At 47.2% G+C, this 16521-nt stretch overlaps 1 protein-coding gene across 5 annotated transcripts in view; it reads left to right on the forward strand.

Moving 5' to 3' along the window:
- RPTOR (regulatory associated protein of MTOR complex 1) overlaps window positions 1-16521 on the forward strand; it is a 445897-nt gene that overhangs the window by 271311 nt on the left and 158065 nt on the right. For 4 of the 5 annotated variants that reach the window (XM_049860920.1, XM_049860922.1, XM_049860924.1 and 1 more), the window contains exon 7: window positions 274-333. The exons of the other annotated variant lie outside the window; for it this stretch is intronic. In XM_049860920.1, coding sequence (XP_049716877.1) covers window positions 274-333 — 60 coding nt within the window. The remainder of the gene's footprint in view (window positions 1-273; window positions 334-16521) is intronic. 5 annotated transcript variants of the gene reach the window in all.

The following is a 16521-nucleotide window of genomic DNA, read 5'->3' on the forward strand; positions in this document are numbered from 1 at the left end:
ACTGCTCCCCCGGGACCAGCCTTTATGCCGCTGCAAACTCATTTCTTTTCTTTCTACTGAAAACTCATCGTCACATCCCTGCAGCCCCTTCACAGGCTGGCCGTGAGATTTTCTCCATAAATCCAAAAGCTGCCAGAATGAAGGAAATCTGGGCTTTTTTTTCCCCCCTGGCAGTTCCCATCCGCACCTTTAACTCTTATTCTCTCTGCTGGGCTGCTGCATGTTTGTGAAATTTTCCGTTTGTGTGACTCACTGTCTTTCCTTCCTCTGCAGGTTTTGCATGCAGAAATGTGTTAGTCTGGTGCCAGGAGTCACACTGGATTTGATAGAAAAGTAAGTAAGATTTTTCAGCTCTCGTGGCTTTCTGGATCTGAGGGGCATATTTTCCTTTTTTTTACCTAGGTTTTCAAAAGCGTAATCTATCAGCGCAGGGATGGTTCCCTTTCGCCTGGAAATGTTCTTTCGTTCTCTGACGAAGACCACGCTGTGATTGCCGTATCCGTGCCTAGTGAAGGGGATAGCTAAGTTTGGGGCCATATTAAAAGTAAAAATAAAAAGCTGAATTCTTTTAAAAATGTAAAAATACTCCAAACACTAAGCCAAAAAACCCACTGCCGTCGATTCAAAACGCTAAGCCAAAGCAAGAAAAAATATGGCTACACACACAAGCCATTTCTGCTTTCCCCAACTAAAGTAGCTACATCCCAGCCTACCTTCTACATTATTTTCTTCAACTTTCCACGCCCCCAGGTGTCCATCTGGGTGCTCTCTCACAGCAGACTGATTTCCAAAGTTGAATCGTAAAATGACACGTCAGTCAGAAGTTGTCCCTTGTGAAGCATCCTCGTTATGCATGTCTTACGTGGTCCTTCCCTGCCATCCGACCAGCTTGCCTTTCTCTTGTTCGGAACCTCTTTGGAGCTGAAATAATAAGACTCTGAATTTGACTTGTGTTTTTATTGCTATTTGTACATTCATTTCACTCCCCTTGGCTCATCTTGATTCATTTAGACAGGGCAGAAAATTATGGAGTTGTTTTTAAACCTTCTGCTCTGAATCTCGTATCTTCTAGAGTTAACATACAAGATAATGGTTTTCTAGGGCTTCTTATACAAAATCACATGTTTGAACAGCTAAGGCCTAGATTTAATTAAATTAGATAAGAAAAGCAAGCATACTTCTAGGTTTCTCTCCTAGGGAATGACTTGCCTGGTGTATAAGGGAAAATATACACAAGTACAATACCTCAGTGTCTATCAGTAGGGGAGCAGGGTGTAAGTCAGGGTACAGTCCTGTGGTGGAAAACTCACTAAGTGGCATGTAAGACAGTGGTAGCTACCCTTGTGCTTACATGGACTGCTCTACCAGTTATGTCATTAAGAGGAAAAAAGCACATTGATTCTGATACGGTAGGACGCCGAGAGTTTAAGAACAATGCCAGACTGTGTGTGTAAAGGAAACCCTGGTGGTATAGTGGTTAAGTGCTGTGGCTGCTAACCAAGAGGTCGGCAGTTCAGATCCACCCAGCGCTCCTTGGAAACTCTATGGGGCGGTTCTACTCTGTCCTATAGGGTCGCTACGAGTCGGAATCAACTTGACGGCAGTGGGTTTTTTGGGTGTGTGTAAATCCACATAAATGATACACCTGTGGTTACCTCTGGGGGGAGTGGAATTTGTAGGAAGGAGAGGGAAACCGCAGTGTTAAGGGACTTTGGCTTTTTCTTTCTTGTATGTTTTTTTTTTTTTTACAAGACTATAGTTATATAAAATACATGCATATATAAATTTAAGAGAAAGAATCCATAGAGTAAGATGAGGCCCCTGAAAACAACTCTCAAAGAGTAGCTTCTCCTTGTAACTGTTGCCTAAGCGTCTAAGGAAACGCGTGACTGGCCATCTCATTCACTTGCTTCAGGATGCTTTCGTTCTCAGGCAAAATGGGGTGGCTGTGACCAGAGTCAGGCACCATTGATGGGTGCCAGCAGGGCACGTGGAAGGTCTGGTGGGACCAAGACTGCTTCATTACCACAAAGCCAGCCCACGGCTGACAGTGATTTCCAAAAAAGGATTTAGAAAAGCACAGCCTGCTGAGGCAGGTAGTACAAGATTAAGGTGTTGATAGATGAAGGGGACGGCAAGCTGGATTTGAAGTATCAGAGAATTGTGCGGGTCCTGATTGAGAACCGGTGGTAGACCTAAACCCAGGGGAGCTAAACATGTCACACCTCCATCATAGCAAGTATTAACATCACATGGCCCAGCACAGATGGGGTGGCAGCACCGGGGCTTGCAGGGTAGGGTTCTGTCATGTTGGGTTCACACGGTCAGCCCTGGTGCTCACAGTGTCAGTTATGGCTCAAATTCCATGTCTTCTCATGGTATATAATGTAATGCACACACAGTAAGCTGACTGTCTCATTCTTCTTGTAAACTTGCTGATTGAGTACATACCACGTGCCAGGTACATGCCTTTGCTAATTCTCTACAGATTGTGTGCCGTTGTGTAACCTGGTGACAAATGACGGGGAACGTGCTGTTGTAGCCAGATATGGAAACCAGTCATCCACAGGGCATATTTCCTTTTCCTGTCTACTCTGTGCTTTTCCTTCCTACTAGGGCTTGTTTGTCAGGGAGTCGGGATGCAGGGTCAGTGCTGTATAGAGGGCCCAGGGGCTGCATGCAGTATGGTCTGTCATGGACAATCCTCCACTTGTGTCCCAGCCCTTGTCGGACTCTTGTGGTTCTCTTCTGGAGCTGTGCCTGCCTCGGGATGCTGCCGCCCAGTGAGCTATGCCGTCCATGTTCTAAGCCGGGCTTCCTGGGTGATAAGACAGACACCTCAGAGGACTGCTACTTAGAAAACTGTAAATGCCAAACATACAACGAAATCATTGAGGAACACCACGCAGAGAAAATTTTCTTAAAAATAAGGAAATAATAGACTGCATGATCTGCTGGTCAACCGAATCTCTTTGGTTTGGTTCCTTGGCAAGATTTCACAGTTTTATCAGATTGCCTCGTCAGAACCCTACTTAGGCTCTATCTTTTGAGTTTTTATTTCCCTTTCTATTCCTGGAGTCATAAAACTCTCTACTATCTAATACGTATTTATATACACATATGAGTTTTTTTTTATGAGTATATGTGGAAACCCTGGTGGCATAATGGTTAAGTGCTACGGTTGCTAACCAAAGGGTCGGCAGTTCAGATCCGCCAGATGCTCCTTGGAAACTCTATGGGGCAGTTCTACTCTGTCCTATAGGGTCGCTATGAGTCGGAATCAACTCGACGGCACTGGGTTTGGTTTTTTTATGCGTATATTTATGTGTGTATGCATAACCAAATAAACCGCATCCATTTAAGTTTCAACAAAGGTGCATTTTATCATAACTAGGTTGCTCGCATTGGCTCATCAGACAGCTCTTGGTTAGGAAGGTCCTTGATTCCTTTTCTTTTGGAGTTTGCTTACTCCCTGAATTCTGCCTCAGCCTCCATCTTCATTGCACAGTGCTGTCTGAAATCTCCGTCTTCAGATGTCCTGCTGTGTGTTCCATCCCCTCCTGGTCACTCAGCACAACCGTGACCACTCCAGAATGTGCTTGGTTCATGTTCACTGAACCAGGTGGGCTCAAGCACTTGCACGTGTCCCGAGACTCATGAGTAAAAAGAGCCGTTAAAAATCAGTGAGCTTAAAACATTATTTTAAAGTTCTTTAGTCAAACCCCCTTATTTTACTGAAAAGGAACCTGCAGTTCATTTAGTTTGATTCAGCTTCCTGGGTGGTATTTTATACCTGGTTAGTACCACAGGCAGCCTAGAGGCCAAGTCTCTGGACAGCCTATCTGTGGTCCTGTCCACCACACACAGGTTCTGAAGCTTCCCTTGAACAAGACTTTCCTGTTGGGATGACCTCCTCCTGTCCTGCCCTTTCCCCAGGCTAAAATGTGGAAAGCAATGACACCCAAAGTACCAGCCACAAAGAAAACAATCGGTGACATGGACTTCATCAAAATGTGAAATATTTGCTCTCTGAAAGATACAGCTAAGAGAATGAAAAGACAGGCTACAGATTTGGAGAAAATATTTGCTAATCATGTATCTGACAAAGGATTTGTATCCAGAATATATGAAGATATCTCAAAACTCAAAAAAAAAAAAAGGGAAACCCAATTTAAAAATGGGCAAAACATATGAAGAGGCAGTTCACCAAAGAGAATTTAAGGATGTCAAATAAGCACATGAAAATTATTAGCAATTAAGTAAATGCAGATTAAAACTGTGAAGATTGTGGTACAATTCCACAGCTCTGTACATATGTTAAAATTCGTAGCACTGTATACCCAAAAAGTTTACTATGTGACAACTTAAAAAATAAAATTAATATATGATGTGTATGTTGGGGGGCACTGTAAAACAGTGTAGGCCAAAATCACTTAGTCTCTGTCTTAGGCTGGGTTCTTTAGAGAAGCAAAACCAGTAAAGCATATAAATATATACAGAGAGATATTTATATCAAGGAAACAATTGTAGAGGCTAGAATGTCCCAAGCCCATGGATCAGCATAGAGGCTTCTCTCGATTCACGTAGCCGCAGGGGCTGGTGAACGAACCCAAGATCGGCAGGTTGGAGGGCAGGGCTCCTGCTGAAAGGCTGTGAAGATCAATGAATCCCAAGATTGGCAGATAAGCTGAAAGTTCAAGTCCCAAGAACCAGAGGTCAGGCAAACAGGAGGCAGCCGCAAGATCCAGAGAGAGCAAAAAGCCAGAATGTCTGCTTATGTTCAGATGCAGGCCACGCCCCCAAGGAAACGCCCGTTCAACTGATTGGCTACTCACACCAGATTCCGTCATGGGAGTGATCACATATAAACACTGAGAATCACGGCCCAGCCAAGTTGACACAATCTTAACCATCACAGTCTCCTAGTGCTGCTGTAACAGAAATACCCCAAGTGGGTGGCTTAAACAAACAGAAATTTATTTTCTCACAGTCTAGAAGGCTAGAAATCTAAATACAGGGTGCTGGCTCTGGGAGAAGGCTTTCTCTCTCTGTTGACTCTGGGGGAAGATCCTTATCCCTTGTGCCTTGTTTCCTTGGTGATCTTCATGTGGTGTGGCATCTATCTTCTCCCATCTCTGCTTTTCCACTTGTTTAATCTCTTTTATATCTCAAAAGAGATTGACTTAAGACATACGCTACACTAATACTGCCTCATTAATATAACGAAGAAAACCCATTCCCAAATGGGGTTATAGCCACAGGTATAGGAGTTAGGATTTACAAAAGATATTTTTGGTGACACAGTTCAATCCATAACAATGACTAAAGTTAATTGCTTTCCTATATTCCAACAACGAATGATTGGAATTTGAAATTAAAAATATGATACCATTTACATTAGCATCAAAACCTTAAATACTTAAGTATAAATCTAACACAATATGTATAATATCTATATTGGGATAGTTAAAAAACCCTGATCAAAGAAATGAACGATTTAGATAAATGGAGAAGTCTTCTATGATCATGGATAGGAAGACTCAATATTATCAAGATCATTTCTTCCCAACGTGATCGATAGACTCAAGGTGTAAAAATGACATGGTGGGAGCATCCAGCCTCCTCTAACTTCACAAGGGGAAGAGAATCAAGATCAACAGCCCGAGGCTGATTCCTTTGAGGCAGAGGTCAGACATGCCTCCACCCTTCAACCTTTTTACCAATTCTGACACCAACCGTCCCTTCCACAGCACTCTCTGCTTTTCTGCTGGGTTTGAGACTTCATTGCAATGGCCACACAGAACTCACAGACAATACTCACAGTTATGGGGTTTATTAGGGAAGTAACAGGTTACAATTCAGGATCAGGAACATTCAGGATACAGTTCTTCCGTCAAGACAGCCTCTTCTCAGCCATGCCTGCAGGCAGGCCTCTCTCTGGCCCTTGGTCTCTTGGTCCAGCTTCTGTCCTGTTCTGGCAAGTGCTACAAAGCTCTTTAGCTCCACCAGTAAGTGCTAAGGGCCACCCCACTCTGCCAGTAAGTCCCATCCCAAAGGTGCTCAGCTCTCTCACTCTTTAAGAGTCTGCAAGCCTAGCTCCACCGACAAGTGTCTGGAAGCACCCTACTCCACCAAGCCTCCTGCCCGAAGGCACTCAGCTCTCTTGCTCTGTGAGGCAGCAAGCCCACTGTGCTGTCTTACACTGGTTTCCTGTTTTGCTGTCTCTGCTGCTGATGCTTCTTACAGTCTCTTGCCATCTTCCATGTTACAGCTTTCTCTGTCTCCTGAGTCTAGGAGGCTCTTCGTGCAGGGACCCCAGGTCCAAAGGGCGCACTCCACTCCCGGCTCTGCTTTCTTGATTGTAGTAAGGTCTCCCCCTTCCACCTCTGGGATGGCTCATTTTAAGCCAAGTGGGGTGACAAAACTAACCAATCCCCTTGTTATGGTTCCATACAGCTTATTTGCATGATCCCACCCCCACAAGGGTGCCATGCGCATTATTTGTATTATTAGCAAGCTGTCTAATCCCCTTGATAGGCCACAGACACCTCATTTGCATAGTCTCACCCAGCCATTTCGTGGGAGTTATAAAGACTATGGCTAGAAGGACCATATTAAGTAATTCACTGCACCATACAATGCAGTCCCATTGAAAATGCCAGCAAGCTATTTTGCGGATATCAACAAACTGATTCTAAAGTTTATATGGAAAAGCAAAGACCCAGATACAGAAAGGCAAAGACCCAGAGTACCCCACACAGTACTAAAAGGAACAAAGTCAGCGGATTGATGCTGACTTCAAGACTTACTATAAAGCTACAGTGATCAAGACATTGCTATTGGTAAAAGTACAGATAAATCAACCAGCAGAACAGAATAGAGAGCCCACAGATAGACCCACTCAAGTATAGTCAACTGATTTTTGACAGAGAAGCAAAGGCAATTCAGTGGAGAAAAGAGCCTTTTCAACAGATGGTGCTGGAACAACTGAAAATAAAAAAAAAAAAAAAAATTAGCTAGGCATAGAACTCACACCTTCACAAATATTAACTCAGATTATGGACTTAAATGTAAAATGCCAAGCTGTAAGACTTTTTTTTAAGACTTCTAGAAAATAGCACAGGAGAACATCTAGGTCATCTTAGGTTCAGTGATGACTTTTTAGATGCAACACCGAAAGCATGATCCATAAAAGAAAAAAATTGATAAAATGTGATAAATATTATAAACTTTTGTTCTGCAAAAAGGGATTGTTAGAATGAAAAGATAAGCCACAGGCTGGGAGAAAATACTTGTAAAACACATATCTGATAAAGGACTTGTACCCAAAATGTACAAAGAACTCTTAAAACTGAACAAAAAGAAAACAACCCAATTAAAAAATGGACAAATAGATCTGAACAGTCACCTCACCAAAGATACACACATGGCAAACAAGCACGTGAAAAGATGCTCAACATCACGAGCCATTCAGCAACTGCAAAATAAAACAATACAGCTACACACCTATTAGATGGCTGAAATTCAAAACACTGACATCAAATGCTGACAAAGATGTGACCCTGCGAGAATGCTTGTTCATTGCTGGTGGGAATACAAAATGGTGCAGCCACGTGAGTAGTCCGGCAATTTCTTACAAAGCTAAATTAAGTTAGGCTTACCATATGATCCAGCAATTGTGTTCCTAGGTTTTACCCAAATGACTTGAAAAGTTATATCCATGCAAAAACCTACACACAAATGTTTATAGCATCTTTATTCATAATTGCCAAAACTTGGAAGCAACCAACATGTTCTTGAATAGGTGAATGGATAAGCAAACTGTGGTGTACATGTACAATGGAATATTATTCATTGATTTAAAAGATGAGCTGTCAAGCCATGAAGAGACATGGAGGAACTCTAAGTGCATATTGCTAAGTGAAAGAAGCCAGCCTGAAAAGGCTACATACTGTATGATCCCAACCATATGACGTTCTGGAAAAGGCAAAACTGTGGAGACAGTAAAAAGATCAGTGGTTGCCAGGGCTTCAGGGGGAGGAAAGAGAGGGATGAATGGATGGATCACAGGGAATTCTCAGGGCAGTGAAACTCTTCTGTATGATGCTCTAATGGTAGACACAGGGCATTTGTCAAAACCTATAGGACTGTACAACACAGAGTGAACCCTGATATGAACTACCGACTCTGGTTAATAACAGTGTATCAATGTTGGTTCATCAGTTGGAACAAGTGTACCACAAGCATGCAAGGTGTTAATAAGCGGAGAAACTGTGTGTGGGGAAGAGAAGGGGTATATGAGATCCCTGGACTTTCTGCTCAGTTTTCTATAGAACGGAAAATCTCTGAAAAATAAAGTCTATTAAAAATAAAAACACCAGAAGAGAACCTAGGCCAGAAGGACCAAGCATACTCTGGAGGCTGTTCCCGGGGGTGGCAGAAGGCTGGAGAAGCAGCGGTTGGAAATCAAGGCAGGATTGGAAAGAGGAAGCCATCCTTCTGTCACTTGCTTTATTGAAACTAGTCAGTGAGGACTGAGAAGTAGCGGCAAACACACCTCCATGCCAACCGTTCGTGATTTTAGTGTTTTTATAGTGCATTATTTCCCTAAATCATGACTTCAGAGTTTGCAGCTATCAGTGTTCTTCTGGAAACACTAAATATTCACACTCACACACAACACACACACACAACACAGCATACACAGAACACACACACAGCACACACATACAACACACAACACACACAACAGAAGGCTGGAAGAGCTAGGCTGTACCTTTTTGGTATGTTGTCCTCTGCTTTTCTCCATCCCCCTTCCTGTGCCAAATTATGTTACAAAGTTAATTGAATGCTAAAAGGTGGTTTGTTTGTCTTTAATGTTTCAAAGGCAAAGCATAAATAGCTGTCATTAACAGTAGGCAGTTTTCAAAATACATCACTGAGGGGTTCAGAAGCCAGAAGTGGTGGAAAGAATTTGGCTTTGGAGTCAAGATGACCCGTCTTGTCCTGGCCTCATCCCTCGCTAGCCACTCTTACATGGGCGTGCTTCTTCCTGTCGTGAGGAACAGGATCTCAGGGGTCTTGTCTGAAAATGTACTGGGGGCCTCACACTCTCCAACAGGGGGAACCACCTCCCCTCTCCACGTAGGGGGTCGCCTCCCCTCTGCACCTAGGGGATAACCTCCCTTCTCCATCTAGGGGACCACCTCCCCTTCTGTACCTGGTAGGTGCCCCCTCTCCTCCACCTGGGGGACCGCCTCCCCTCCTCCATCTGAGGCGGGACCAGTGTCTGTCATCCCATCCTGGTGTTAGCCTCTGTATCTAAGAAAGCAAACCTACTTGGAACCTTGTCGTGTGATACAGTTCACAACCGAACAGGAATGACTTTGTCATTCTACAGCCGCTTTGAATTGTTGATGCCGCTACCCCATTCCAGGCAGCTGAGGTCTGTCCTTCTTTCTTCCCGTTCCTTACGTCAGCGATGTGCTCACTTTAAGGAGCTGCTAACATATCAAATGTTGTTTGTCTGTTTGGAGTTACCTTTATCCCTTGGAGTCACATCCTCTGCACATGTCCCACCCCACCTTTGGCCCTTGGCCTTCAGCACTCCTGTGAAGGTTTGGGGGAATATCTCCTTTTGTGTGGTGCTCCATGTTCCTCAGAGTGTTCTCACCTGTTAGCTGACTCAGCTCTCCCACAGCCAGGTCTGTGTTCTCACCATCTGTGGAAGAGAAGCTACACCTTTAGGAGGTTGAGTGACCTTGTCCAAGGTCACATAGCTCCTCATTGGCACTCCAGACCCAAACTCAGGTTTTTGTTTGTTTTGTCTGAACTCAAATTCTAATACAGACTTAATTCTTTCATGAAGTTATGAACAATTAAGGGAAATGGAACCCAAAGATTTGGGGTAACAGAATGTGGCATTATTGGATCTGGGAGCAAGCTGTGAGTGCTCTCTCAAGTTACAAAAGGCAGTATCTTAGGCTAGATGGCTAGAGAAGCAAAACCAGTGAAGCATGTGTATAGAGAGAGAGATTTATCTCAAGGAAATGGCTCACAAGGTTGTAGAGGCTGGCAATTCCCAAGTCCACAGGTCAGGCATCAGACTGGAGACTTCTCCTGACTCACATAGCTACAGGGGCTGACGAATCCAAGATCGGCAGGTCTGACAGCAGCCCACTGGCTCACAGGCTGTGGAAGCTGATGAATCCAAGATAAGCGGGTCAGACAGCGGGCTGCTGGCTCACAGGCTGAGGAGGCTGATGAATGCCAAGATCGGCAGGTCAGACACTGGGCTGTTGGCTCAAGTCCCAAGAACTGTAGGTCAGATGATGACAAGCCTGATGCAGGGTCCAGAGCAAGCAAGCTTTGCCAGAACATCCATATATATTGAATGCAGGCCACATCCCCAAGGAAATTCCCCTTATAACTGATTAGCTGATCACATCAGGCCTATCATGGAAGTGATTACGTTATATCACAAAATATAGGTTAACTACGTCATTATGTAACTGCCAGATTACGTCGTCATATAACCGCCAAACCACATCATTACATAACTGCCAAACCACTGAGATCATGGCTCAGCCAGGTTGACACACAACCTTAACCGTCACAGGCAGGTTTGGTGGCTCAGACAGAAACAGAGTGAGCAAAAGACACCCATGTCTCAGTGGCAGCCTCTGGCTAGTTGATCATTCCTGAAGCCACAGCCCAGGTGGGCTCCCGTGTGTCATCCCTGCCACCCTGTACCTGCCTGCCTTCAACCTGCAAGTCTTCATGGTGTAACAAGACCCCGGGCACCACGTGCAATGCAGTACTGTGTGCTTCAGGGCAAGGTCTCCTCCGGGAAGCCATGGGGCACGCGAAGAGCCTGTCACCATGCTCCTCCTCCCCGCAGTGCTCCCCGTCCAGGGACATGCAGTGACAGGGAGCAGGCCAGCCTCTTCGTCAGCAGTCATGTGGAAGGACAGAGGGCCAGCACCCAGGGTGACGCCTGGAGTGTGCGAGCCTTTAGGCTTTCTTTTTGTCACATTTTTCAAAGCCTTCCTAGAATGCGGTAGTGAAAAGTCGCTCATTCTGCTCTTCAGGGGGACCTATCAGCAAGGTGGGTTCAGAACACTCATCACAAGCGCCGTAGTCTGGATTTGGAGCTTCGCTGCGTTTTCCCTGCCTGCGTGCAGAAGGACTTAGTTCTTTAGAAGACGTTTCCTGCCACTGCTGATGGTCACGGCGGGGGGAGCCGTGGGCTGTAGTATTTAGAGCGTGCATCTCGTGGTGCATCTTCTCCACGAGGTTCACCTTCCTGGCCAGGTGAGGTGGCAAGCTGGGAACAGAGGCACTGGCTTTCCCCCAGCCTCCCTCCCCCACGTAGGACAAGGTTGTGTGTTGTGAAGGTGAAAGACAACGCTTAACTGGAGCCTCTTTTTTATTTGTAAGTAGCTGATGTTTGGAGAAACCACAGAATTATTTCAAATTATATAAACGTTTGAATCATTGGAGAGGTTTTACTGAAGCAATGGCGCAGTACTGACAAAGCTGCCAGCATGGTTGCGGGTGAGATTCGGGAGTCGTGTGACTGGCAAGGTGTCACTGCCACAGGCCTCTGCTCGCTGCAGCTCCTTTCCCTTTCTCCGAGCGAGACGGGGCCCCCTGTTGCTGGGATCGTGACTGATCTAGGACCCGGGGAAATTGGTGGCAGGGTTCTCTAAAGTTACAGCTGCAGGACCAACAGAAAGTGTCTCTTTTGGTCACCTTGCGGGTGGCCTTCCATCTGCCCTCCATCAGCCCTGTAGCCGGAGCGTGACCCTAACGCCGTGTTGTCGCTTCCTGTGGCGTCAGCTCCGACTTGCGGTGGCCCGTGTACGACAGGACGGAACAGTACCCGCCCTGCCCCACCTTCACCGTCACCGGCGTGCTGGAGTCCATCGTTGCAGCAACTGTGTGTCTGGAGCGACTTCCGACATTGAGGGCTCATCTTCCAACACTGTACTGAACAGTCTTCTATTGTGATCCGTAGGGTTTTCACTGGCCGATTTTCGGAAGTAGGTTGCTGGGCCTTTCTTCCTATTCTGTCTCAGTCCGGAAGCTCTGCTACAGCCTGTCCACCACGGGTGACCCTGCATGTGTTGGAAATGCCGGTGGCCTCACTCCCAGCATCACAGCAACACACAGCCACCACGGTATGACAGACTGACAGATGGGGGTGGAACCACGGTAGAGCGGGGGAAAGAAACCACACCACCACCAACAAAGCCCTTTGGAAAGTATGCACGCGTGTGCTGTCTAGAACCACGTAACGGTCATGTGGGTAAACAGATTCCCGGAAACTTCTTGTGAATCACAAACACAGCATTACCTGGGCTGCAACCTGAGAAGCTGTTGATATTTCCTAGTTTCCTGAGAATTCTGAAGATCCGTTTTGCGTGCAGTTTCAGTTTTTCATTTCAGTACCTGTGGTCTAAGGTCAGGGCCCGACTACATTCAGGAGGAGGGATGAGAATCAAGATCAGCATAAAGCTGATTCCTACGAGGAAGTCAGATCTACCTCCACTCTCCACCTTTTACCGGTTCTGACAGCAGCCATCCTCCCCATGACACTGTCTGCTTCTCTGCTGCGTTTGATAACTCGTTGCCTTGCCACACAGAACCCTACAGACCATACATGATTACGTGGTTTGTTAGGGAAGTAACAGCCTACAATTCAGGATCAGGATCAAGATCAAGTTGAAAGTAACAGGGTATAACTCAGGATACAGGATATAGTTCGTCAATCAGGACAGCTTCCAACCAAGCCAGCTCTCAGCTTCTCAGCTGGGCCCACAGGCAGGCCCTTCTCTTGGCCATGCCAACTGGTGGCCCTTCTCTTGGTGGTGCCAGCTATTGGCCCTGCCCTGCTCAGGCAGGTGATACAGCTCTTTAGCTCTGTCAGTAAGCCTCCTGCCCAAAGGTGCCCAGCTCTCTCTCCGGCAGGCAAGTCCACCGTGACATCTCCCGCCAGTCTCCTGGTTCCCACCTCTCATACTACTACTGCTGCTTCTCTGCCACTGGGCACTGCTGTGCTTGCCACCGTTTCTCACCATCTTCAGCATTACAGCTCTCTCCTGGGTCTAGGAGGTTCTCAGTGCAGGGACGCTGTGTCTACAGGATGCATTCCACTCTAGACTCCTCTTGATGGTAGTGAGGTCACCCCTCACCCTCTGTGGGATTAGCCATTATATTCAATTTCAAGGCATGGCCCTCCCAGCTGGGCCACAAACTGACCAATCCCTGCAAGGGTTTTATGCTCCCTAAAACTGACCAGTCCTTTAAAGGTACATAAAATAGACCAATCACAGCGCAGGCTGCAGCCCAACCAATAATTTTTGGCAGAATTTTAAACTTAAGGCCAAAAACACCATATATAAGAGAAACCCATTGCACTGCAGCACCTCATGGAAGTTTCTCACGCTTGGGAATACCTTTGTCACCACGAAATGGGAAAATGGCTTTGTTTGCTATGCCCCCCTGCCAGTGTAACAAGTGGTAACATGTGGACGACACAAGAATGACAGTCCTGTGTCACTCGATTTTGTTCCTGTAAGTTTGTTGTTGTTTTTAGGTGCCATTGAGTTGATTCCAATTCACGGGGACCCCAAGTGACAGAGTAGAACTTCCCCATAGGGTTGCCTAGGCTGTAATCTTTATGGAAGTAGATTACCAGGTTTCATCTCCGTCAAGCTGATGGGTGGGTTCAAACCGACCACTTTTAGGCTAGCAGCCACGTGCTTATCTGCTGTACTACCAGGGCTACTCCTGTAAGTTTAACGACCTGCAAAAAAACTTAAAATACATGTGCTCACCCCATGGTCTGCACCCCCTCCCCTCCATGGCTGCCCTGTCCTAGGACATAAAGAGTAGTCATGAGCAAGGTCTGCCAGGTCGACACGGGTGAGGCCGGGGCAGTGCCTCGCCATTCTTGGTGTGCGTGGACCCTGCACGCAGGCTCGTCGGTTCTGCCCTGGCGTACTTGGGCCCTGCTCTCTTGGTCTGCTTTCCCACAGAGTGCAGCTCTGAGCGGGCTATCAAGGCAGCCACTGGAAGCGAAAGTCAGTCTTGAGGGCCTCGTTCTTTGGGCCTGGAGCCTTGGCTCATGGGCACAACACTGAGTGGCAAAATGCTGCCCTGCCAAATGCCCAGTCAGTGACATCACATCAAGCAGCCGTCAAAATCCAGGCGTGGTCAGGTTTGGAGGCAGAGACACGGTCCAGGGACTGTCTCAATGCCTTCGTGATGCTCTGATTCTCTGGTCCTGACATTCAGACCCTCTTAAAGACACTTATTTGCCAGCCATTTGCTGTGCTGCACAGGGGGCCAGGCCCAACCTGAGCTGTAGGAGAGCCGCCATCTTTGCCATCGGTGAAGACGTTGACAGAGAAATTTCATCTTTTCAGAATTGCTGCATGATAATCCTGTAATAAATGTAGTTCATTTCAAACACCTGCCCCCATGGAACTGTTCAAAATAAAGGTTCCTCAGAATATCAGATATTAACTCCCTCCTAGCTCTTGCCGCGTTTAGCAGACATGCAAATCACACATCCCTTGAGCCTCCATAAAAGGCTGGTGAGGAGACCGGGCGGGGTGTGTGTTACAATTATTTAGCCAAAGCTGGGGAAGGAGTTTGTTTTCTAATTAAGCTGCTGTGTCTGGAAGTAAATTACAGCGCATCCTCCTCGAGCAACCCCCAGCTTCCAATTAACCGAGCTAAGCCAGCAACAGCCTGATGGAGAAGCGCGTTGCTGCTGCAGTCTGTATTTATGTGCCAGGTCCTTGGAGAGAGTGGCAACAAGATCCAGGCTTGGAAATTAAGGGACATTTTTCAGCCCTGAAACAAAGTAATGAAACGCTTAAGCAGTGTTAGAAATATTAGGGTGCTTGGTGAGCTCCTGGGAACCAGGAAGAGGGGAGCCTGCTGCGGGAGGCAGCTAGTTAGGATTCTCGTCACCAGAGGAGCAAGGTGCACCAGTAAAATGAGTCCTAATTAACATCTACTGTGTAAACAGCATATTTGAAATAGCTAACCATCCAGCGTCTTGAATAAAACGAGTAGGTACGTGCTGATTTTCCACAACAGCCGCACCCTTGTGTAGAACGGGAGCAGCCAGCTGAAGGCTGAGATCTCCGCTCTGGAACCTTCGGCATTTTATTAACTCATCTCTGGTTTCCAGCTGTAAGAATCCTGGTCTCAGAGCCCTGGGGGCGGTTAGGGGCAGGAGAACACGTGGCTGTAATTCTCCCAGTCAGGAGTCAGGGTAACCATCACAGGTAACGCTTATTGAGCACCTGCTGTGTGCCAGGCACTGCACGGAGGGCCTTGTACATAGTGTACTTCAGTGCTGGCCAGAGCCCTTCGAAGGCAGGTGCTGTCACCATCCATGTTTTAATGATGGGGAAACTGAGGCACAAAGCGGGCGCTGCAGCGACGGGGAGCCTGGGCGCCATGCCACGCCCCTGCCCTGGCCCTCGGTGCAGCGCAGAGGTGGCCGAGGGCTGGTGCCATGATTAGAATTCAGTCCACCGTCAAGTTGGAATCCTGCACACATGTTACAAAGGAAAACTCAAGACACCGCCAGGCTTCCTCCAAACAGTACCTTTCTTTCCAACGTAAATACATTATCCTGGCTGGCTGCAGGTGAAAATCAGTAATTCATTAACATCTGCCAGTCACTGATGAGTGATGAGTCATGGAAGCTAATTTAGAAACGAAGTGGGAAAAACAGACCTGAGACTCTGCACAGAGGAGCGTGGGAGTGGCCAGTGGGAGGGTGGGCATGCTGGGGGGCTGGATTTCTGGTCTCTGCCTGCCCAAGAGCACCCGAGGGGTAGGGGCCTGTGGGATGGAAGGAGGGGGACCTGTGGGCAGAGGCCTGTCGGGGGGATGCTGTGGGCAGAGGCCTGTCGGGGGGATGCTGTGGGCAGCAGGCCTGTGGAGGCTCTGTGGGTGGGGGACCCGGTAGGGGACCTATGGGTGAGGGTACAGTGTCCTCTCGGGTTGGAGGGAAAGCACAGCTCCGAGCGCTTTGCTGTGGACACACACTAGCGACATCTGTCACCATCAGCGAGGTGGGAGGCTGGGCTCTGAGATGACTAGGGGGAGTGTGGGGGGCTTCGAGGCCCGGCAGGCCTGCTTGGGGCTCAGAGGTCTCGAAGGGCAGATTGGATGTGGGTGTGAGGAGGTGAGGGGCCACGCAGGCTGGGCAGGTGACCAGTAGTGTGGTCAAGGCACAGGGGTCCTGGCAGGAGGAGGACTCACATGGAGCTTTACCCACCTGACAGGAAAAGCTCTGAGGGAAATTACCCCCCAAACCAGGAACGACAAGCACAACCGGGCCGTATATGGAAAGCAGGGTTTCTGTGGTGTTTTATTAACTTCACTGGAAGGGACAGAATTGACAACAAGGCTGTTGACAGTCACACTCAGTACAAGCTGGGTGGTAACCCTGACATCTTGGAGTTTCTTTCAGAATAGACTGGAAAGAAT

This window comes from Elephas maximus, chromosome 19 (assembly GCF_024166365.1).
Source record: "Elephas maximus indicus isolate mEleMax1 chromosome 19, mEleMax1 primary haplotype, whole genome shotgun sequence".
Lineage (NCBI taxonomy): Eukaryota > Metazoa > Chordata > Mammalia > Proboscidea > Elephantidae > Elephas > Elephas maximus.